The sequence below is a fragment of the Protopterus annectens genome, chromosome 5.part0 (assembly GCF_019279795.1).
Source record: "Protopterus annectens isolate FY-2018-M chromosome 5.part0, PAN1.0, whole genome shotgun sequence".
Classification (NCBI taxonomy): Eukaryota; Metazoa; Chordata; order Ceratodontiformes; family Protopteridae; genus Protopterus; species Protopterus annectens.
In genome coordinates this window covers 982,381,033-982,405,589 of record NC_056735.1, presented here as the reverse complement: position 1 = coordinate 982,405,589, position 24,557 = coordinate 982,381,033, and the positions used below count along the sequence as shown (strand labels likewise).

At 36.3% G+C, this 24,557-nt stretch overlaps 1 protein-coding gene across 2 annotated transcripts in view; it reads left to right on the top strand.

Annotated features, from left to right (window-relative positions):
• BIVM (basic, immunoglobulin-like variable motif containing) overlaps nt 1–24,557 on the top strand; it is a 548,794-nt gene that overhangs the window by 239,076 nt on the left and 285,161 nt on the right. For both annotated transcript variants that reach the window (XM_044072736.1, XM_044072735.1), the window contains one exon: nt 13,804–13,899. In XM_044072736.1, coding sequence (XP_043928671.1) covers nt 13,804–13,899 — 96 coding nt within the window. The remainder of the gene's footprint in view (nt 1–13,803; nt 13,900–24,557) is intronic.

Sequence of the window (24,557 nt, the reverse complement as noted above, 5' to 3'; positions counted from 1 at the left end):
TTGTTTACTATGATACGGGTATACACTATATTACCAGTCACTTGTGAATATGCCGTTTGTCTGTGCCACCAGAGACCCGTGATTGGTTAGAGACCATAACAACAGAAAGCTGACTGGGAAGAAGGAAAGAGTTACCAAAGGCTTGCATGACTTTTTCTTGTGATGGGTTGGGAGTGTATCTGTCTGCTTGTGGCTCCCCTCTAGATGACTTTGGAAGGGAGGTTTAAACAAGCAGTTGGTGGTCCTAAACCTCTTCATAATCACAGTGTTTAGGAATGTGCACATCAAGAGCCTGTATTTGGCAGAAGTAGGAAGTAAATGGGTTGTGGATGCAGCCCCAGCACTACCTAGCTGTTGCCATCTCCCCTTTTTATGATTGTATCTTTAGTTAGATAATATAAAATCTGAGTTCAGAATGGTATCTAAGACCAAAAAGTATGATACTTCAGACATGTTGATGGAATGTGGAAGCAAGTGGCATAACAATCTATACAGGCAGCAAGCACAGCTTCTCATTAGGTCTAAACATACAACTTTCTGTGCAGTGATTGTGCTATATTGACTAGAAAAATTTTGTGCATTACTCAACTTTCTGTGTTTCATATTTGTGCTCTTCTGCCAATACTAATATCAAAACAAGCAAACGGGAAAATAAGAAAATATAAAGGAACCTAAAGCGGGCACATGTCCCTAACAGCAAAGAAACTACAGAATAAAAAAAAAAACTATGGCAAATGTGCCTTTAGACAGATGTGCAGGAACGAAATGACAGGAAACCTAATCAGTACAGCAAGGTGCAAACTTAACTTCAATTCTGAAAGATCAGAATGCTGCAGATAACCGACCCCTTTTGCTATTATTCCAGTAATGGCAATATGTAAATTAAATGATGCATGTCTGAGGTGGTAGCGATAAAACAAGATATTAAATCTATTTGCCTTGTGGTAGTTTTTGCAAATGGTAACCAGTGTTACTTGTTAACAAAGGCTATTTTCCTACTTTTCTGTACAGCTTTACCATGTTCACTGTAGACCTTGCCTTCGTTAATGAAAGGCCTTATGTAAAGTGTGGTATACTTAAAATAAAATCATTAAGTAATGCACAGACTTTGGCAGTATTAGGCATGTAGACTGTGGTGTCATCACTGACCTGAAGATATGTGTAACACAGAGGCAGTCTTGAAGGTAAGGATGACCATAATGAGGCATCACATGGAACGCATTAATGTCTAACAGTGTAGTAACAGCACACAACAGTAACCACTGGCACGGCTATGAGCATCGCAATAGCTTAGTCAAGAATGGCATGCATACACTATATATATGTGGGGGAGCACTTCATTGAACTATGCAGATTGGATGGAGGGAACATGACCGTGAACTGCAACATCTAAAACATGGTTTCTGCAACATGTAGAGCACAGTATTCTAGAACAGAATGCCATGTCACTGTTTTACCTGCTAGGAAGACGAAGTATAGAAAGCTAAGAACTGCATGCATGAGCACTGCACAAAGAGAGAAAGGATAAAGTACATAGGTAAATTAGATGCGTATAGAAAATGCTAGGATATGTGTGATACTCCTGTAGTGCATCAGATTTCAATATATGAAATAATAAATTGCTGTTACAGTTGTGGTACACATAATTCAAACTGGCATATTAGAGTCAAGATGAGGTACTGTGCACTCTGTATGGGAAACAGTATCATCTCTGATATCTATTAAAATTATTATCTTTATAAGAAAATCTAAACTGAGTGGTATTAGCATTTATTACCAAGCATCCTAGAATCTTAATGACCCATGAAACTGGTGTTTGTGGCTTTTGAAAAAGCCGCTAGTCCTTGGTCTACAGTAATAATGGGAAGGAATTGAGAATATAACGGAATGGGTGGAAACGCCATGAAATTAGAAAGAAGTCCGTCTTTTAGGATATTTGCAATGTATTTGGAGTCATAGAGGGATGCTTTGTTAGAACCAAGTTCATTTCAAAGCTGGATATCACTTCTAAGTTTCCTGATGTAATGAAGATGGCATTGTGATTGTGTTAAGTACTGGTAGCAACTGACTTCGTGGTTGGGCCTATCTTATCATTCCTAAGGGTATATTTAAGGGTCTTGCATAGCAGGTCAGATCACTTATATTGAGAAAGTGGATTTATCGTAAATCCGTAAGATTTTCTTCTTACTAGACGAACCAAAGGAAACATTTCAAATTTCAAAACAGTAAAACTCCAAAAAACCAGGCAAATGACCTTGAACAGCTCCAGAAAACAAAACCACTCTTCAAATAACTTTTTTAGCGCTTTCATCCACTTTTATTTACGTGAACTTCCTCAGAAATGATGAACATAGAAAAACTATTGTTTAAATACAATTATTACAGGAAATGATGTCATTTGATGAAAAATAAATCTTTTAAAATCTTTTTTTATCTTTTTTTTAATCTCTTTTTTTAAAAATATCAGTAACATTTAGCATATTACAAATTCAATAACCCCCTTATATCCATGGTTATCAAGAAAAACTTTTTTTAAAAAAGTATGTGTAAAATACTTAAAAAATCTGTGTGAAAATTTAACAGATCGCCACTAAAGTTATACATGTATGTAGTGACTATCTGTATATTAAAAAACATTTAAAATTTATAACTTCATTTAATCCCGGTGTTTGGTCAGCTCCAAACACCAGTTGCCAGAAAGATTCCTTACATTCTAAAGTGTTGTTTAAATCTCCTGAAAAAAGTCCTTTCCTAACAGTATCCAGAATAAAAAATTCGAACTTTTTAAAGTCTTTACATAAATCACATGCCTGGCCAGTGCATTATTTTTATCTTTCTTTCTTATGGCCAAAGCATGCTCATATACTCTACGCTTAAAAATTCTTTTGGTTTTTCCTATGTAATAATTCTTACATGTGACACAGGTTGCCAAATGAACTACTAATTCGCTATTACAGTTATAATACTCCCTAGCCCAAAATGTGTAGTTTAAATGCTCCACTGTTACAAAAGAAGAATTACTCATGTACCTACATTGCTTACAATTGGTACAACCAAAGGTACCTTTTTTGTTAGTACAACTCCTTTCTGAATTCTTGTTGTCATCTTTACCTGATTAAATCAGTGGTTTTCTTGTATGTGAATTTAGGTTTGTGTCCTATAATGGAAACCAAGTCCCTATTTCCCATAATGACTTTCCAATTATTCTCAATAATAGATTTAATATTCCACATTTCATTTACTATAGGCAGTGGAAAAGCTGTCAAAAACTCTTTAACCTGCTTGTCATTGTGAGTACCATCAGTACACACTAAAGGTTCACTTACTGACACCTCCTCAGAATATAAGATAGGTTTTGCCACTCCTTTTCTAAGGGGCAACACTTCACATTCTATTTTATCTATAAACTTCTTTGCGTAGCCCCTATTTGTGAAAAGGGATCTTAAAAGTGACAATTCTCTCTGGAAAATGCTTTTGTCAGACGTAGGTCTACTTAACCTAATTATCTGACCCTTAATGAGTAATTCTTCTTTTGTAACAGTGGAGCATTTAAACTACACATTTTGGGCTAGGGAGTATTATAACTGTAATAGCGAATTACTAGTTTATTTGGCAACCTGTGTCACATGTAAGAATTATTACATAGGAAAAACCAAAAGAATTTTTAAGCGTAGAGTATATGAGCATGCTTTGGCCATAAGAAAGAAAGATAAAAATAATGCACTGGCCAGGCATGCGATTATATGTAAAGACTTTAAAAAGTTCGAATTTTTTATTCTGGATACTGTTAGGAAAGGACTTTTTTCAGGAGATTTAAACAACACTTTAGAATGTAAGGAATCTTTCTGGCAACTGGTGTGGAGCTGACCAAACACCGGGATTAAATGAAGTTATAAATTTAAAATGTTTTTTAATATATAGATAGTCACTACATATATGTATAACTTTATTGGCGATCTGTTAAATTTTCACACAGATTTTTTAAGTATTTTACACATACTTTTTTAAAAAAAGTTTTTCTTGATAACCATGGATATAAGGGGATTATTGAATTTGTAATATACTAAATGTTACTGATATTTTTAAAAAAAGAGATAAAAAAAGATTTAAAAAGATTTATTTTTCATCAAATGACATCATTTCCTGTAATAATTGTATTTAAACAATAGTTTTTCTATGTTCATCATTTCTGAGGAAGTTCACGTAAATAAAGGTGGATGAAAGCGCTAAAAAAGTTATTTGAAGAGTGGCTTTGTTTTCTGGAGCTGTTCAAGGTCATTTGCCTGTTTTTTTGGAATTTTCTTCTTACTGTTACGAGTTTGTTGCATGGTCAGGTTTATTTACAAATTTCCCACAGCGCTTGTGGCAAATGAGCATGTCTTCCTCAATACATTCACCTATGACTGAGTAAAACTGTTAAGGTACATGAAGTAGCAGTAGCAGCAGGTAACAGGCTGATAAGAGAATTGTGTGATTTATGTTTGCTAGAGTATCAGTGAGTAAGAGGTAAATGGTCTTAGAGAAGTTCTGGAAAACAGAAAATATTTTGGATTTTGCAGTTTCTCCTAAGTAAGAATGTTCCTAATGGGTGTTTCAGATTTAACCATGGAGGAGATGACATCTGTTGGCTTACAAAAGTGGAAGCAGTAAATAATTACAAGATCACAGTCTGATTTGGCCCCTGAACTAATTGCCAGCTTTATTTTTTAGCTCCAGAAGCAGTGGCCTATAAAAACATGTATTTGCTAGTATTTTATTGAATAAAATTACTGAAAACGCTGAAGACATAAGAGAGCTTCCGCATGCCTGCTTCAAAGAAAAATAGTCTGAAAAAAGAACACATCAGAAAAGAAAGATGGTGAATCCTTGAGTGACTCTGTCTAGCAGATCACTGAATGAATCACTTCTCTGTAAGTGAACCTTATCATAGATTCACTAAATTAAAGAAGAAGAAAAAATGTACAAAGAGACTGTAAGAAAAAGTGGAAGATTTGATTAATTAAACAATAAAAGCCTGGAAGAAGAAGAGAATGTTCTTTCAAGTTGTTCTGCCAATGTTCACTCGCTGTTAGCAGAAATGGCAGACTAAAACTGAGCAGCAAGCCGAATATGAAGCAAAAAAGACTTCAGAGAAAAAAAAAACTTATCAGAAGACAAATTGAGGAGTGAAAGCAGAAGGAAATGCATATATGAGCTTCATGAAAGAAATGTGGTATTCATAGGCATTTTTTTATTCAGAAATTCAGTTAAAAGTTTCAATCTTTGCAACCAATGGAACTGATATTATCTGTTAAGGCAGCGCAGCAATAAAAATTGTTGAAAATTTCCTGTAATGTTATTGTGCCTTGAAGACATTAAATGTTAAGACCTGGTATCTTAATCACTTTAAGATATATTGCGCTAAAAGAATAAACCTTGTCTAGATCCGCCCAGATCTACCAGTAGCAGAAACTGAGATAAATCAATATGCTTCTAGAATTGAAGAACCATTGGGAAAGTTACATGTATCTGAAGAAAAAAAGAATCTGTAATTTAAAAGTCTGCAACAGCAGCGAGAGAAAGGCTTCTACTGAATTTATTCCTACTGTTTAAAAGAAACATGGAACAGAGACAGAGAGAAGCATTTTCTGTTGTTAAATCTCTGAATTGGTTCAAGCCACCTTGCTTGCAGAAGACACTGGAGAAAAAATACAAAGCAACTATTTACAGAAATGAGCTTTAAAACCTAGGCAGTAGGCTGCATTTAACATAATTGTAATGTAAATAAGGGACTGCATTATGTTTTTGTATATATTTTAATATTATACTTATTTTTCAGCTTAAATATGCTTTAAAATGACATTTCATACTTTGAAAATCATTTAAATGTTTTTCCCAAAGTTCTGCACTTTGCAGAGCTCAGGAGTGTAATCCAGGACATGGGGTTTGATGGGTGGGGGTAAAGGAAAGCTCGCTGATTGGCTAAAGCCTGTAGAAGCCACAAAAATTATGAGGCTTGCCTAGAAACAACTGAATGAACCAATTAAGACTACGTTGACTGTAACTGAAAGGTTGGAATGTTTACAGAAGTAACAAGAAGAATCCTTTCTCATAGCAGCAATGCATGCAGTGCAACACGAGATATTTTATAGAAACTGAATAATGATTTAGATGTCAGCATTTATAAATGAAAACATGTTAAATCTATTGAATTCTACATTTATCTTACTAAATTACTCTGATGGAAAACCAATGCAACGACAAGAACAGTAAAGCTGCATATCAGTAGAGACACATTGTAAATATGCACTCTATGGATATTTTCTATTCAATTCTATATGCATTACCTAATACTAACAGGTATGTGCATCTTATGTTCAGTGTATTGAAGCATATCCTGTACAGCTCAAGGAATGCAACATCAAATTTCTAAAACAAATCCAGATCAGAGATCCCTAGTTGCATAACCAATTTGGATAGGGGATTTTTTTAGTAAAGAATACAAGGTGTTACATACATTTTTATCTATTAAAGCTGGGTAAACCTGTGCACACTGCATTACTAGTGAATGATAAATCATATTAGAAAGCCAATATGTCAAGGAGAGGCTCCATGCATATGGTATTCAGCAACTCAATGCAGAAAGATTTATGTAAGCATGAAGCTTCACAGTGTTTTACTAGCAGAAAAACTGGAAATTGTCATTGGTTTGACAGTGTCATATAAGCTGATAGCACGTGGGTATATGGTGGGGAGTGAAGATATATTTAGTCTCAATAAAAGAAGATGGACTGACATGGTATGAAGGCATATCAGATCTTGCCTAGGGGAGATTCATTGATTAGTATTAGGATAACTGCCCTTGTGGGCCATTTTTGTAAGCCTAGCCAATTATCCGATGTGAAAATAAAAACCCTGTAACTTGTGTCTGTAGGGTAAACACCTTAACCATTATGCCAAGTTCTCACTATAAACCTGCTTTGCATGGTGCCAGAAAAGAGCAAATGCTGCCCTTGTGTGCATATGTGGTAGAGTTAAATATGTAAATAATGCTAAATTGCAAATAGTTTGTTTATTTTTTCTCTGACTGTATGTGTGTGTAAAAATCAGCTAATGAATGTAAGGCACTTCACTTAAAAAGGCTATAGAGTTAAAACTGCATATACCTACTGGTGACAGGGAAGAATGTGCCAAGGTGAACAGCATTTGACAAGACAAAGGATGACTAGCAATGATCTAAAGTTAATAAGTGTAACGTTAATATCCTAACAAATGGTGGGAAATCTTCAGTGTTATTCCACTGTTAAACAAGATGGCCGTGCATATTGTCATTCTCCAAGAGACTCATTTGGGGAAGAAGGAACATAGTTAAGAAAGGTTTCAGAGAGGGTCATTATGCAGGCCATGAATGGCCAAGAAAAAGTGGAGTGATCATCCTAATTGTTAAAAGAGGCTCCTATAATATTTGGAAAAGAACTATTGGGTAAAGTAAAAAAAAAAGTTTATAATTATAAGGTACTTATTAAATAAAGGAACAGCATTTGCTAATATTTGTATACCTCTAAAAATAGACCAGAGAGAGACTGAAAGAGAATATGAAGTCAATGGTTAAGTTATACTTTTTCAAGGTATCTTTTCTATGGATGGGGACTGGAATGTCAGGATGTCTAGTTCTGTTGTTGACAAAAAACCCAGACACAAAGCAGTTAATAAGGAAAAAAGTTTCTGAAGAGTTTCAAAATCTTTGACATGCATGATATTGCAGAGTTAGGACAAAATATTCCAGAATAAACCGTTTTTTCTACTAGACACAATGCCAGCTCCATGATTGATAGAGCAACTATAACCAAGGCTCATACTTGTATGGTAGACCATTTAAGACACCTTAGTGATAGCAATGAAGTTATGCATAGCTGAACCTAAGGAAGTTGGGAAAGTAAGCAGTGAAAAATGTCCATGTTCACTGCTTTAGTAGCCTTAGCTACATGGGTTGAATCCTGTCAAATATTCAACAGCTGAGCAGCTTCCAGAGCTTTCATGGTACCTGCCATGTGGCCAAATCATTAGTCATCTCGGGATGAGCTGACTGAAAGTGAGGTTTGGGTGCACAGGTCTTCAAAGCTTTCCTGCTGCTGAAGAGACTGTTTCTGTTTGGGCTTTCGAGGATTAATGGTTGACTAAAACTGTTCCATTGCTAGGCACATAAGTACCCTTCTGGGAAAAAAAAAACTTCAACCAGAAAATTTACTCTTTCTTTGAAACTTAATTATTTTAACTAGGAAAAGGTGTTACTGACTGGCATATTATTTTGTTCACTTTTAAACAAGAGTGTTATATTTTCATTTTTATGCTAAAAATTGTGAAAGACTATTACTCGTTGCTCCACAGAAAAAAAAATACTTTTGGGGCAGTCAAAGTGCTTTTTATTTTTTACTGTGTTTTAACACGAGGAAATTTACTTTGTACTACTAGCCTGTTTTATTACAAGGCTTCCCTGGGAATTGTGTACATTTTTCACTTAGTTGAACAACATATTGTTTCTTCAATTGTGCCTTCTTCCAGCCACAAAAAGAAAGATTATGATGCAAACTTTGTCACTATAACAGATTGATAAAATGCCCCAGCCTTAGGTGGGTGGCGCTGTTGTGACCAAAGCTGGTTCCTCAGACCATTTGTCTGTTTCCTTAGGTCCTGCTGGTGTGGTCCCTAAAGCCACCATGGACTTGGGGTAAACACATCTTCTGTGACTGTTGGAGTCCCCTTGGTGGATAAGGGAGAGAAGAGGCAGGGTGTGCCTCTCTGCTTAGCGAGAAAGCTGTGGCCATCCTTGGAGAGTCTTTTTCTACCAACAGTGGGTCTGTTTTTCAGATTTTCCTGTTAAAAAGAAGCAAAAACTTAAACATATATCTTCTTATGTCTGTTATCCTGAACAGGAGCAATTTAAGGGCTTAGCTCAGGTTTTAATACAGGTTATTAACCGTTTCTTGTTTTGCTATTTCTAGAAAAATATACTGCAGGACTGCCCAAATCAAGTTTCTTGGGACTGTGTCATATGCTTTCTCCGAGTATAAGAATGTCCTTTTGAAGCTATTTCTCAACTATATGTCTCACTGCAAATATTGGATCGGTTAGTGCTACATCCTAATCTGAATTGCTCATCTCCCATCTTACTTTCTTCTGTTCTCCATTTGCATTTATTAATCACCCTCTTGAACTTTCATGCAGTGTAACTGGAGTTTGATATACCTCTGTACAGCCCATAGTTGTGAGTGCCCTCTGTGTTCTTGTACACTGGCACTAGTATGCTTATTCTCCAATGATCTGAGATATGTCTTTCTCTCCATACTGATCTAAGTACACCCAGGAGCCATTTCTCCCCATCTCACCCAACATCTTTATTATATTTGCTGTGACCTCATCTGAGCATGCTGCTTTCCCTGACTTCATTTTTCTTAATGCTGTTCCTTACTTCTTCTATGCTGGGCTCCCTGTTCTTCTTTCATCATTAGCTGTACAGCTCTGTGGAGTTTTCTTCATTCAGAAGATCCTGGAAGTACCGAGTTCATCTGCCTTTGATGTCCTGCAGACTGGTGAGTAGGTTGTTGCCAGCATCCCTTATGAAAGTTGTCTGACTATCTTCTGCATCTTTCTGTCTTTGCCTTGCAACCTCATAGTATTTCTTTGTGCCATCTACTTACTCGCTTTCCAAAAGCTGGTAGAGTGCCTCTGATGCCTTGCTGTTTGCTACTGCAACTCGTCTCTGTTAACCAACCAGTATTCTTTCTTAGCCTGGTCCGTATTTCCTGCTCCCATGTTTTCCTGCACTACTGTTTTTCTTTTGACTACTTCCTGGACTTCTTCATTCCACCACCAGCGTTCCTTATGTACCATGCTCCCTGCCTGGCTCAGTTGCACATCTCTTCTGTAGTCCTTTACACATCCTGTTTTGAGGTGTTGCTGTTCTTCTTCAACTCCACCTATTTCCTCTTCGTCCTGAGGTGCTAGATCCCTGTGCATTTCCTTGAGCTTTTGTGCTCGCTCTCCAGCTAACTTCCAGGTCTTCAGCCTAGTCTCTGTTGACCTTAGACTGTTTTCTGACTACCGCTTGCAGCTGATTGTGGTAACCAGTGTCTTATGCTGTGGGCCAACTGTTTCACTGGGGATGACTTTGCAGTTGTCCTTTCTGTACTAGAAAACAGTCTACCTGAGTTGCACATTGACTACTGTTGTATGTGATCGTGTGATTGCCTCTCTTTTGCTGAATTATGGATTGGCCACCATCCATCCATTTGCCAAACCGAAATCTATAGAATGGCCTGTCATTCTTTATTCCTGCTGCTCCACACATGAACGGACCCAGGCAGTCTTCATATCGTGTTCTGACTACCCCAAAATGTGCATTCAAGTCATCCATTATCAGCCCATTATCAACAGCAACATCAACACCAACTCATGTTGTCCTGCTTTATCTAGTAGGTCCTGCAACTGCTGTCTGAATGTACTCTTCAGTATCACAACAGTGTTGTGGGGCATGGTTAAGATTATGCATAGTGCCCTGTCCTTATACTGGAGCCTGATTGCCATGAGACTCGGTAATTCTGATGACATCCCTCATTGCCTTCTGAAGCCGTTCTCTCACCACATTTCCTTCCCCTGAGTAGTAGACTCTGGACTCCAAGCCAAGTGGTTTTGTTGCACTACCCTTCCATGTCTTCCCCTGGATGCATAAGATGTCCAGACTCCTCCTTACCATCATGTCTTCCATTTCCAAGCTCCGTCCTGTCAGTGAACTTTAATTGAGTGTAACAATCCTTCATTTACATTTGGCAGGTTGATTGGTTTTACGTCCAGCGTTCACTCCACAGAGCTATGTGGCAAGTTGGTCAACTGGACACTGATCAGCCAGCAGGTTATTGACCCAGGACTGCTGGCTTTTATGGCAAGCACACACATGGGCCAATAGGGTCACACATGCCCCTGTCATCATTAGCCTGGGTCCCTGGCATAGGTTGGAGTAAGCTGGGTCCTCAACCCACTTATCACCAGCAAGTACCTATGCCCATTTTGGAGACCTCCATCAAGATAACCAAATCACCTAGAGCCAATTTTTACACACAGTGGCTAATCTTGACATGATGCACAGTCTGTGATCTATGTTCTCCAGTCTAGAGGATATTGTAAACCACACTTAGGTTCATAGCTTCGTACTAGGCTATCTGCCCTAGGGCATTTATAAGCCTAGCCAGAGTGTGTGTGGCTTTCACCACCCCTTAGGATGAGAATACTACGCCCTTTTAGGGTTTAGTTTACTGTGTCTCTGTCTAGTAGTGACACAGAGATGACCCCCGGGGTAAACCTACGATCTCCCATCCACTCGTCAAGGTTTGATGCCCATAGTGGATGGTCTGTTCACCTCTTCCCCCAGTAGGGCACCATTTCAACTCTGTGCAGCTGCCCACAACTCCATTCTTGGGTGAGTTTGAGGTGGAAACACTCTGCTTGTTTTGGGGAGGTGGGAAGAACGCCACTGAGAGACAGGGAGAGCATACATACTCCATACAGACATTGGCCAGAGATCAGGATTGAAACTTGTACCTTGTGCATGGGAGGCAAATACCTCAACCATTACGTGCCTGTGTATAATTCATGATTGCGACTCTCTTGTGAGTGATTAGTTTTAGTATAGTTAGTAGGTTTTCTGAGTTGGAGAGAGTTGGCAGGGTTTGGGGGGGTACTCTGTCTCTCTAGTGTGGTTTTTTAGACAATGGTGACACCTTTGTATTTTTGTTGCCCCTGTCTAATTTCTGATAATGTTATAGCCTGGCGGGGCAATTTCTTCATTTTTTTTTGTTTCTGGGTGGAACCAGGTTTATGTAGCAATTAAGATGTCAGGAATATGTAGTACTGTTCATGCATGCACTTCAGGGAGTTTGTTGTAAATTCTATGGTATAGATGAAGGGAAGGCTCGGACTCTGGGTGAGGTGGTATTGATAAAGGAACTGCTGGGGATATACTGTCTCATGCGTGGATATGCCAAGTTGAGCCTGTGTTTGTGTTTGTCACGACTAAAATTTACGGTTCTGGAGATGTGATGGTTCAGGTAGAGGCATTTTTGCTTGGCTTTATGTTTAGTACCTAAATTGATTAAATGTCTGTTGCTTTCAATAATTGCACTTTAATAGTAGGATATGTGAATTGTTTTCACCTTCTTTTTGTTTGTTACACTTTGTGACTCCAATAACCTTTGAAAATACAAGATTTGATGCAGGACGGTGCTGAAATACTAGATATTGGATCTCTGTAGATTTACCTTTCCTCATTCCCCATTGCTCTTAAAAATACACAAGCTTTTGAATGACACATCTGGTGCAATATCAACAGTGTACAGGGCCACCACCAAATATGTTGTGCCCTGGAAGAGCGGCTTTGGGTTTAGTGTAGGGCAGTGGCACTTGGTGGTAAACTGCCCTGTTATAAACTACTGGCTGGCTGTCTTAAAAGATCTTCAGTGGTAAATGCTTCTCTGTTCATTTCCTGTAACTGATGGTTGAATTAAAAGTAAAGCATTGTTATTTCCAGCAAAGTGAGAAATCCTTTGTTGAAAGATAGTTAATTTGAAGCAGCAGCTTTTTCATCTAGTCCAGACTGTGAAGTAATTCCAGATTACTGGTCACTAAGACAAGTATTTTGTGATTATGCATTTCCTGTCTGTAGTACTTTCAATGCAGCCAATAGAAAGAAGAAAGCCCATACAGGATATGGATTGATAGAAAGAGCCTTCCTTTTAAGACCATCACTAGAGGTGCATTATTTTAATCCACAACACTTACTTGAAATGTTTTGCTACATGTAAAATCACTTGCTGTGGTTTATTTTTATCTTTTATAACTGTTAATTACTTTAATTACACCCACTTCAAAACTTTACTAAAAGCGCACCTAAAAACATGCTGGCTATGCCCTTGCAACTCCCACTCTAATATCATCCACCCCATCCAACCACTACCTTTCTTTCCACTCCACTAACTACCTTGATTATAGCAAGCTCAGATGCTCATAAGCCTAGTACTTATTATACAGCAGGAACTTTTCACTGTAACATTTGTTAATGTCTGTTATGTACTTCACAGATAAAGATTCTAGTTGTCTACTGATGTACTATGTTCTTCATCTGTAAATATGTTGTAAGTAATTGCTATGTTAAATTGTTAATCGGTATGTAATCCAATGTAACTACTGTCTGTTTATTTTACTGTGGAGCTTTTCTCCCCGAGCCTCCGCTGAAAATGGACCTACGTCCAGGCGGACACTCCCGGTCAACAAATTTAAATAAATAAATTAATTAATTAAATTAAATTAAAGCACACCTGAATCTTTATGTAATACAGACAAATTTTTTCTAGACAGGGATGTTTCTGCTCAATATTAAACCCTGATTGACAGCATGTTGGGCTATTTTTTTTTTTCATCAAGCCATACACAAAAGGTCCAGTCCTTTAGGTTTCCCGTAAGGTATGCACAGTGCTTGTTCTTGCTAATTATGTGAACTGTATGACTGTGTGAAAGGATCAATCCTTGGCTTGCATGCAAGGGTAGTTGCAAAGCATGATTTTTAACAGACATTTGTGTGGCCAGGCATGATACCTTTCATTAGCAAAGTTGCAGCTTGCTTTAGTCATCTGAGTGGCAGAGGCGGTGTGTAGTTTGACCCAACTTGCACATATGTAGTAGCATACAGTTAGCGTAACGTACTTAATATTTTATCATATTAACTTATGTACAGATATTGGCTCAGTGCTTGTAACGCCTTCATATTTATTTTAGGTATTGCATAAGCCGTCCACAATACAAGGCTTCATGTGGAATTTCTTCGTTAGTGTCCTGCTGGAATTTCTTATACAGCACCCTTGGAGCAGGGAGGTAAGACGTTTTTTTTTTGTCTCCATTTGCTTTAGTAAAGTGATTTATGCACACTTTCACTTAATAGCTGCTGCTGTATCAAATGATATGATATTGGAATTCCATCTTCATTACCTAGAGGACTGAGGCTGTTAGCCCTGGCAATCAAAACTTTCCCAGGCTGTATGAGCCCTCCCCTTACCTATATATTTCTGAACAGTAGGAGGACATCTTGCTAGTTCTACTTTGCTAATCTCATAATTTGTCTTGATAAGAGAAGCAGACCCAGACTGCCAGTTACTGTTTCAGTGCCTTTTGCTGTGCCATTTTGTTTTTCATTTGTTGTTAGTCTCTCTTTGTCCTGCATGTCTGTTCAGTCCAGGGTTCTGCTGCTATTGTTTCTGAATAGGCACTGCACAGTGTTGCTGCTGTTTCTCTCCCCTCTTCACCTGATCTCACTCCAGTTCGTTAGTGCAGTTTGTTTTATTTTACATTTGATGCCCGGGAAAGTCCGACTGGACACAGGTCCATTTTCAATGGAAGCCCGGGGAGAAAAGCTCCAGTTAGTACAATGCTGCAATACATACATTTAAACATTTAGAAGGCATAGTTAACATTTAGGTATAGAGCATAAACAATCAATTGCATCAAAATAAACCATTCAACATTTCTTCACAGTCATTTAGATCCATACCATGTACTGAAGTAGTGTTTGTTAAGAATAAGTATTCAGAGGTTATAGGTTTCCAGTAAGCATAGGTATTTTGAGGATAGAAACTTGCGGGTGATCATTGGTGGAAACCTTGAAACTCTGCAATATAGTGGCTTAGCCTGGGGAGTCGCATGTGCATAGCCAGTTGTTAGTATAGTGGGATTTGAGTAATTTCTTAAATAGTGGAGCAGAGCTTGTAGAGGTTAAATGGATTGGGAGTGAGTTCCAGATTTTTGCTATAGTACAGCCAAAGAGAGCTTTACCTGCTTCATTCTTATATTTGATGACCTTTATTAGATTTTAGTCTGTTGACCTTAAGGTTCGGGTTGTGGTGTAGGGCTGTATTAGATCCTGTAGAGCTGGAGTTTAGTCAAGAGAGGTAGAACAGTCTGTGAGCTATAGAGAGTTGAGTAGTAAGAAGCAGTTGGGGCAGCTCAAGCCAGCTAAGGTGTTTGAGGGAAAGGCAGTGATGGGATCTGCTAGAGGCACCTGCAGCAAACTTGGCAATCTTGTAATAGCAGGATGCCATTCTGTTTAGTTCGCCTTTGCGAAGGTTAGTCAGGATAGGGGAGGCATACAGTAGGGTGGATAATAGGTGTGTTCTAGCAATAGTAGCTTTGGTATAGTTGGTCATGAATTGCTTGTTCTGATACAGGAGACCAAGCTTTTTGTTCACATTTTTGATTGTTTGGGCTATGTGAATGTCAAACTTTAGGTTGTTATCAATTACTACTCCTAGGAGTTTTGTGTTAGTTGTTGGGGTGATAGAGGTGTTATCCTTGGATTTTATGGTGAAATCATTGTTTAGTGCAGGAGCTCTACCAGGACTGAAGAGAAGTCGTTTTGTTTTTTTGGGATTGAGTATAAGTTTAATGCCAGAAAACCATGATTCAGCCAGAGTAAAGTTATGCTGTGTTATTGTTTGAAGCTCGCTTAAGGTTGGAGCGGCACATATGATAGTGTCGTCCGCATATTGTACTGTAGAGGCATAGGGGGATGTGACAGCTATCTGATTTGTAAATATGGAAAACAGTAAAGGACCAAGTATAGAGCCTTGAGGGACTCCTATGGATGCTGGTAGAAGGGAGGATAGCTGGTACTGCCAAAGAACTGCTTGTTGGCGGCCTGATAAATAGCTGTTGAAACATGATATTGTGAGGGAGTTAAAGTTAAGTTACAGCTGCTAAAAAGTTATTTCTGTGTTTGTCTGTCTGTCATCAATTGTTAGTTCTTAGAGTCCTTTGCATTGTGTTTCAGTGGTATATAAAGCTGAGTGTCTCCAGTGATTACACAGATACCCAGATGTGCTTTTGCAGTGACTGTTACTATGATTTTGCAGAATTAATTTGTTTTTTCTGAAAGGTAACCTGGATGAGAAAGAAAGAAGTCAAAGAAATTTAATTATGGGTCAACTCACCTCCGCAAAGACAGGCACATTACATTTGTCAAATACTTTTCTCCGAGCAGTCTTGCATATGTTCTGCCTTTAATCTCCTGTTATCAGAAATTGCAGTAATTGGTTTAAATTTGAGTAGCTGAAATCTACTCCTGTAGAACTTCTGTCATTGCTTCCTTGTCTTCCTCCCTTCCATGTCTTTTGAATCCAGAAAGAAGCCCCCTCCCACTGTACATTGCTTTTGCTGCATCCTGTACAGCAGTAATCATTCAAACGTCTACTGTTATGGTGACTTTACTTTATCAGTTGCACTATACATTGAACCAAGACAAAGTCAGATACCACAGAAAAGGAACTCAGTACAGCCTTGCAGTTCAAAAATTGAGCTTGTTTAATAGTAGTTTAAAAAGCATGAGCGCATTTAAAATCACAGCGTTTTCGTCTTGTTCAGTCAGACTTCATCAAATACATGAAGTTTCAGTTAAAAACACACATATATATACTTCAAAACATTCCACCAGTTAAAACCACAACCAATAAAAATTCCCAGTTTTCCTAATTAATTATAACTAAGGTGCAACTTGCAAAGTGCATTGTGCATTAAAGCATTAAAAGTACATAAAATAAATTTCACATTATGAAAGCACAAAGAACATTTAAAAATTACAGTATAAAATGATGAAAGTACATAAAATTAACATAGTATTTTCACAGCCTAGCATGTTTAAGATGTTTGATTCTGTTAAAATTCACTAGTTAATGAAATGCATATCAAAACATTAAAAATGTGTTGACACCCTCTAGTGGTTCTTTTCTAAAATTACATATTTAATGTGCAAAGTGCTTTGTGAATTAAAACATTAAAAGTACATAAAATAAATTACACATTGTAAAAGCACAAAGAACATTTGAAAGGTGAGAGTATAAAATGGTGACAGTACAGAAAAATGGCATAGTATTTCACAGCTTAGCATATTTAACAAAATAAGATGTTTAATTCTGTTGAAATTCACTAGTTAATAGGTTTGCCAGCTTTTCAAATGGCCAAAGTGGGACATTTTTGGTACAAACATCAGATTTTACAGGCCAACACATACCCACGGCCAGTACAAAGTATAGAACTTAACTTTTTTGCCTAAATAAAAGCTTATTCTTGTAGCATTTTAGCTGCTTATTCTGTTTCTTATAACATTTAGGTATTTCAGATACATAATTGTTTTATGCAACTATTACATAAAATATAGGAAATAATTTTGCCCTAAAATCTCAGGACATTTGCCATTTTTACAGTTTTTTGTCAGGACACAACTGCCCAAAGAGGGACTGTCCCTCGCAAAGTAGGACAGGTGATAACCCTACTAGTTAATGGCATACATGTTAAAACATTAAAGTGTTTACTCCCTCTAGTGGTTCTTTTATAAAACGACATATTTAATTTGAATGAAGCACAATTATACCTCCATAGCCCCCTTATTAAAGCTGAAGCTGCTAAGCTTTGAAAGAAGAAGCTGTGCTTCATTCACATTAAATATGTCATTTTATAAAAGAACCACTAGAGAGATTAAACGCATTTTAATGTTTTAACATGTATTCCATTAACTAGTGAATTTCAACAGAATTAAACATCTTATTTTGTTAAATATGCTAAGCTTTGAAATACTACGCCATTTTTCTGTACTGTCACCATTTTATACTGTCACATTTCAAATGTTCTTTGTGCTTTTACAATGTGTAATTTATTTTATGTACTTTTAATGTTTTAATGCACAAGGCACTTTGCACATTAAATATGTAATTTTACAAAAGAACCACTAGAGGGTGTCAACACATTTTTAATGTTTTGATATGCATTTCATTAACTAGGGAATTTTAACAGAATCAAACATCTTAAATATGTTAGGCTGTGAAATACTATGTTAATTTTATGTACTTTCATCATTTTATACTGTAATTTTTAAATGTTCTTTGTGCTTTCATAATGTGAGATTTATTTTATGTACTTTTAATGCTTTAATGCACAAGGCACTTTGCAAGTTACACCTTAGTTATAATTAATTAGGAAAACTGGGAATTTGTATTGGTTGTGGTTTTAATTGATGGAATGTTTTGAAGTATATATATGTGTGTTTTTAACTGAAGCTTCATGTATCTGATGAAGTCTGACTGAACAAGACGAAAACGCTGTGATTTTAAATGCGTTCATGCTTTTTAAACTACTATTAAACCAGCTAAATTTTTGAACTGCAAGACTATACTGAGTTCCTTTTCTGTGGTACCTGACTTTGTCTTGGTTTAAAGTTTATTTCCTGGGTGCCAGTTTGAGTTTCTTGCACTATACATTGACTACACAATTCCCTTGTTATCCCTTTGTAGACATCATTTTCCCTGGTTAGTGTCCCACCCCATCAGAAAGTTGCTACAAGAAAAGAAGTGCTGAATCTCATTGAAAAAGAATAATTTGTGAGGCCCCACCATGTCAGCAAACATTAGGCTTGTACTCAAGTTTTTTTTCCATACCCAACAAAACAGTGTGCCTCGGACCTACCTAATTCATTTCATAAGTGCCTTTGACATGGTCATAGTGCAGCCAGTCATTCCCTGTCTATTCAGTGTAGAATAGATGTGCTGTTTAGCCTTCCATGTTACATTCTTATACATGAAATTAATGGAGGAGTCCAATGCGATCCTTTGCTTTCTGTACAGGAACCATTCTAGACACTTGCATCTCACTTTGACCCTCTGGGTGGATCAGTGGCTTTTAGAGGCCAAAATAGTTCTACTTTTCCAGCCCTTGAGGATTACAGTGGACACCACAAAGTCCCAGTAGTTACACATGCAGTCAGTCATATTTGTCATATCTATGTATACGTATGTCTTTCTATCTGTCCATCTATCCTTTGTTGACCAAGTTAGCGCCATTAAGGTTAGTGGCCTCTCTTTTCAGGGGAGACATGAGGTGATATTTACACTATTGAGGAAATTTAACCATGGCATTGGGGAACTTCTTGCACTCTTTGTTATGATGGGAGACCATTTTTGCTGCTGAAGGTCCTGCTTTTATTCCTTGTGCAGAGGCAGCTAAGAGAAGCTGTGCAGTAATGGGGGGAGAAGAGAGTTGTTCTGTTGTTGATAGTAGTACGTTTCCATCAGTTGGACAGAAAACCACTGAAAAGTGAGTGAGCATCTAGCTGACTTTTAAACCATAGGATTTTGAAATTGTAACTGAAATTGGTTTTGGAGGTTTACCTCATGACCTGGTTGGTAATCCAATCCATGGAGAAGAATCTGAGATTTCATGGTCGGATATGATGAAAAGGTTTTCGGAATGAATAATTGGGCAGAAAGGAAATGAATCATGAAATGGCTGGACATAAGGTTACAGGTGGGATGTAGTCTGGAAAATCATATGCTGATGCATTTGGAAGAGCCAAAGGTGTTGTAAACTGTATTAAAAGGAAAAAGGTCGGTTTGGGTAAGAAAGAAGAAATAATGAACAGATATTTTGAGTGGATAATTTAGTGTTACCTTTGGATTTTGAAGCAAAATACATTAGATCCTGAATTTATATGGGGAATGAGACATTTTATGACTTAACATTTGAGACTGAAGACTTAATAACATTTTTGTTTAATTGTATCTTGTAACCACCACTCTAAAACACAAATGCACATCCGAATGTCACAAACAGTAAAAGAAAACAAAATCCACTGTTATAAGTAAAAACAGCGATACAATTTATTCCACAACGTTAAGCGCTTTCACTCACTAAAATGTGAGCTTCATCAGAACAAATACATTCATATTCAAACAGTTTAAATAGCTTAGTTGGCTCCAAAATTTAAAACCAATACTACCATTCTTAAAGCGACATACTACACATATACAAAGTTCATATAAACCTATATAGAAAAATATAAATAACTTCAATCTAACTCCACTATTTTTTGAAAATGTATAAAAATAATAAAATGATAAATATTTAATGTCAAACATATCTAGAGATGCATATAATTAATAACGTCAATAACACTGTATAGTGAATTAAAAAGACCATATTGAAAAAAGACTATGCAGTAAATGTCAAGACCTACTCATCTTCTTCTATCTAAAAGAGGTTTGATAGATATATACTCATTTAATCCAGGGGGAGTGGTGGCATCAGTGAAAAGCTGCCACCATACTTCTCTACAGGCCAAAATATTTTTAACATCACCCCCTTTAGGATCAGGAACTATATTTTCCAATATACCAAAAATAAATTTGTGTTCTGTTCCAAATTTCTCTACATGCCTATAAAGTGCATTATTATTATTATCCTTAGACATTATACTATATAAATGAGTGTATATCCTCTTCTTAAAACACCGCTCCGTTTTTCCTATATAGTATCCAAAACATTCCGTGCACGTGGCCAAATATATCCCATACCTAGTGGCACAATTCCCTTTCACAAACTTAATCCTAGTTCTATTAATATTATTCAGGATCAGTCCATCATTTTCATTTATAACATAACATTGATTACATGCCCCACATTTGGTTGTGTGTTTATTTGTATTTTCTGTTCCCTTATTTCGTATACCTCTCTCTAAATATCCTTTCACATTTCTTCCCATTTTGTACACAAATGTGGGTTGTAAACCTACAATCTCCTTGATTTCTTGGTCTGCCACTAAAACATTCCATGTGCTAGATATAATTTTCTTAATATTTTCTCTATATGGACCGTACTCTACTATGCATGCTCTGTTATAGTTTTTTGATGTTATTGCATTCCCAGTATTCAAGTGTTTTCCCTTGACCTTCACTCCCAATAATGGTGTATATTTTCTACCCCTTTCGCTTAAAACATAATCACTCACATCTTTCATCATCTCAACGTTGTAATTTCTATCTTTGAATAAGTTAATAATAAAACCTGACTTTTCAACCACATCATCATGGTCTGAAGTCATCCTTATAGCCCTTATGCATTGCCCCTTAAAAATATTATATTTCATTTTTCTAGGGTGGTTGCTAGAATATTCTATATAAGAATTAGTGAATGTACTTTTTCTATGAATTTTTGACTTAAATAATCCATTATATACAAATGTGTCCAAATAAGCAACACCTATTGAACTACTTGTGAGTGTGAACCTTAAAAACTCACTACTAGTATTAATGTAGTTCATGAACTGATTGAGACTGTCAGCATCCCCCTCCCAGAGAATATATATGTCATCTAGGAATCTAGAATAATATCGAATATCTTTGAAAAATGCACTGTTAAATATGACAGTATTCTCCCAGTCAAGCATAACCAAGTTGGCATATATGGGGGCACAAGCTGCCCCCACAGCTACCCCCTTGGTTTGCCTGAAAAATTCACCATCGTAAAAGATGTAATTATGGTCCAGAACAATTGACATCAGTTCAGTCACTAAACAAATTTTGTCCCATTCTAAATCGCTGTACTTCATTATACTACTTTGAAAAGCCTCCATTCCTTCCTGCTTAGGAATACTAGAAAATAAATCTACTACATCTATAGGGATGTAGACATAATTAGATTTCCAGCAATCAATAGGATAATTTTCCAAAAATTGCCAAGAGTCTTTAACCATATGCTTCACTTTCCCATGGATGTGTTTTAACATTGTATCAGCAACAACTCTTAAGGGAAATGTCTTGGACTTACTACCCGAGATGATGGGTCTGAAAGGATTACTAACAATTTTGTGAGTTTTGGGTATCCCTACCAGTGTAGCAAGCTGAGGATGCTCCACTTTCATAAACCTGTATGTGTCCTCCGTTATCCTTCTGTCAATCAAAAATTCTTCTATATGCAAGTCTATTCTCCTATGCGCAATGTTAATTTCATTTAAGGATACTACTTCATAATTTCCTGATGTGTGTAAGATGTCATACATCCTCATGTTGTACTCTAAATTATCATAAATCACGATGCCACCACCCTTATCAGGTTTCATTACCCTTATATCACAATTATTACTCAATTCCTTCAACATGCACCATTCTGACATGGTGAGGTTACTCTTCACTTTCGTATTTCTGTTATTCTGTACCTGATAAATTTGTTGTGTGACCATATTATCAAATAACTGTACAGTGGGATGCATAATCGGAATGAAATTACTTATTTTCTTTATTTGATTTTCCTTCATCATAGTAACCTCACTATTTCCAAATAGTAAAGCCAAATTTGGTTTCCTAATAAACAGTTTAAATTCATTTAAACAATCAACTAATCTAAAACTCACTGTAGGTATATATTTCATCCCTTTGGACAATAAATCAGTGAGTTTTATTAGTAGGAAATTGAGTGTAATTGTATATATTGAAGTGGTTATACTGATACACTGGTCCAACAACTACTATTTCACTTTTTTCTTCACTAACATCAATCTCACTTTGTTGACCATCAGTGTTTAATAATTGTAGCTCTTTTTTCTCCACTTGCCTCCCCTTTTCCATCCTTTGTATTTTCCGTCCTTCGTTTCCCTGTAAAAATTTGAACTATCCGTATAATATCCGTATAATTGGGCTGTATATCAACCTTGTTTGTCCTTTCTCCATAGTACCTTCCTGTATTATTAGGTATATGTTCAGATACATTCAAATGTTTGACCTCACCCCAAAAATATGAAGTGCCCTTACTATATTGTTCTGTATCTCTTTTAATTTTCTTACATTTTTTTCTCATACACCTTTTTTGTTTTTTGTTCTGCCAAATCAAATTGTTTAACATATAACCTTTCTCATTGGGGGAACATTAAATCATTAATAATAATTTCATTTAACTGTTCAACTTCATTCATCAATTTGCATAACTTCTCATCATTACATTTTATCAATAAATTCATATATTGCATTCCAAAAGAATCAAACAACTTGACAAATTCATTTTTGTTGTTAGTAGATAAGTCTACACCCATTGGTGTCTAAAATCGTAGACCCATCAGAACTATATGAATATCAATACACTTAGATAGATACGCGTTGTCAAGTTTAACAGAATTAATGACATTTAATTTTTTCCCCGATAAATAAATAAGATCCTTTAAAGTACCTTTGATACTGTGGGGATCAAAACCTTCATTCATGTTAACATTGCGTGCGGTATCAAACACGCAATTACTATCAAGAAACAGTTTTAAATGACCCCTAACTAAGCTATTTAAACTGTTTGAATATGAATGTATTTATTCTGATGAAGCTCACATTTTAGTGAGTGAAAGCGCTTAACGTTGTGGAATAAAAATTGTATTGCTGTTTTTACTTGTAACAGTGGATTTTGTTTTCTTTTACTGTTTGGGACATTCGGATGTGCATTTGCGTTTTAGAGTGGTGGCTATACGGTATCGAGTTGAACTGAATGCATTCTTACATCTGTTTCTGTTTTTTTTGTTTAATTGTGAAAATATATTACCAGTGGAATTAATTTATATTTTCTAGGTGAGGGACTCTATTAATAACATTTTTGTTTAATTTCATACTGATGAAATTGAGTTGAGATATGTTAAAAATATATTTTTTATTTATGTGTTGTTCTGTTTCTGATATTGTGAAGCTTAAAGATGAGAGGGGGTTTTGGAATGGGGGTGGGGGGAAAGTGGATGCTATTTTAAAATATGATAAAGCATTTACCAGGTGCAATATATGTAGATGATAGATGAATAATTAGGTGAAAGGATAGCAAAAAACTTTGTGTGTGGGGATTTCAATCATCTGATAAATGAGTATACAAAAATAAAATGTAATTAATGTGTGGGGGACACCTGATGAATATGTGCAAAAATAAATGTAGAATATGTAAAAGTGAAGGTCATGTTTGGTTTGACTGTGAAAAGAATAAGCAATATAATGTTGAGCAGGATCATGAAAGTATTGTAATGCCTGAAAGTAATGAGGAAGTAGAGGGGAAAAGGGTACTAATGAAAAAAGGATGAAGTAATAAAAGATGATTTAGATAAAAATGTTATTTCAGGAGGATGAAGGTAACTAAGTGTTGAGAATGAAGAAGAAATTGAAAGTGATACGTCAAATGTTTGTGAAGGGCATGTAAAGGATGTTAGGAAAATAAATTCAATAGGGTAAGGGTGAGGAAAAGCAGATTTAAGAATACATCATCAAAGATTAAAATGAAAGTTAAGGAGTAGTTTTAGATGTGTTTCAGTTAATGAAAATAGTGAAAAATCTGTTTCTGAGGATTAAGGAATAGTTGTACATAAACTCAGAAGAATATTCAACTGGGAAAAGAATAAAAAGATAAAAAAAATTAAATTTCCTTAAACTTAAGAAGGAAAAGTAGTGATTTTAGGCTGTTTTCAGAAAATTTGAATAGTAGTATTAAAATTGTAAGAAGAATATGGCTATTGGAATTGTCTACTAACTGCGATGAAGATATTATTCTTAGAGGATGTAAAATTCCTGACAAATGAAGAAAGACTGCAAACAGAAAAAGTGTGGGGTGGAAAAATAATATGGAATTTAGGAATTTAATGTTGTTCTGGAGTAGCTGTATTGTGTAAAAAACCCCACAAACTTTTAGGTGTAATATTGGTAAAT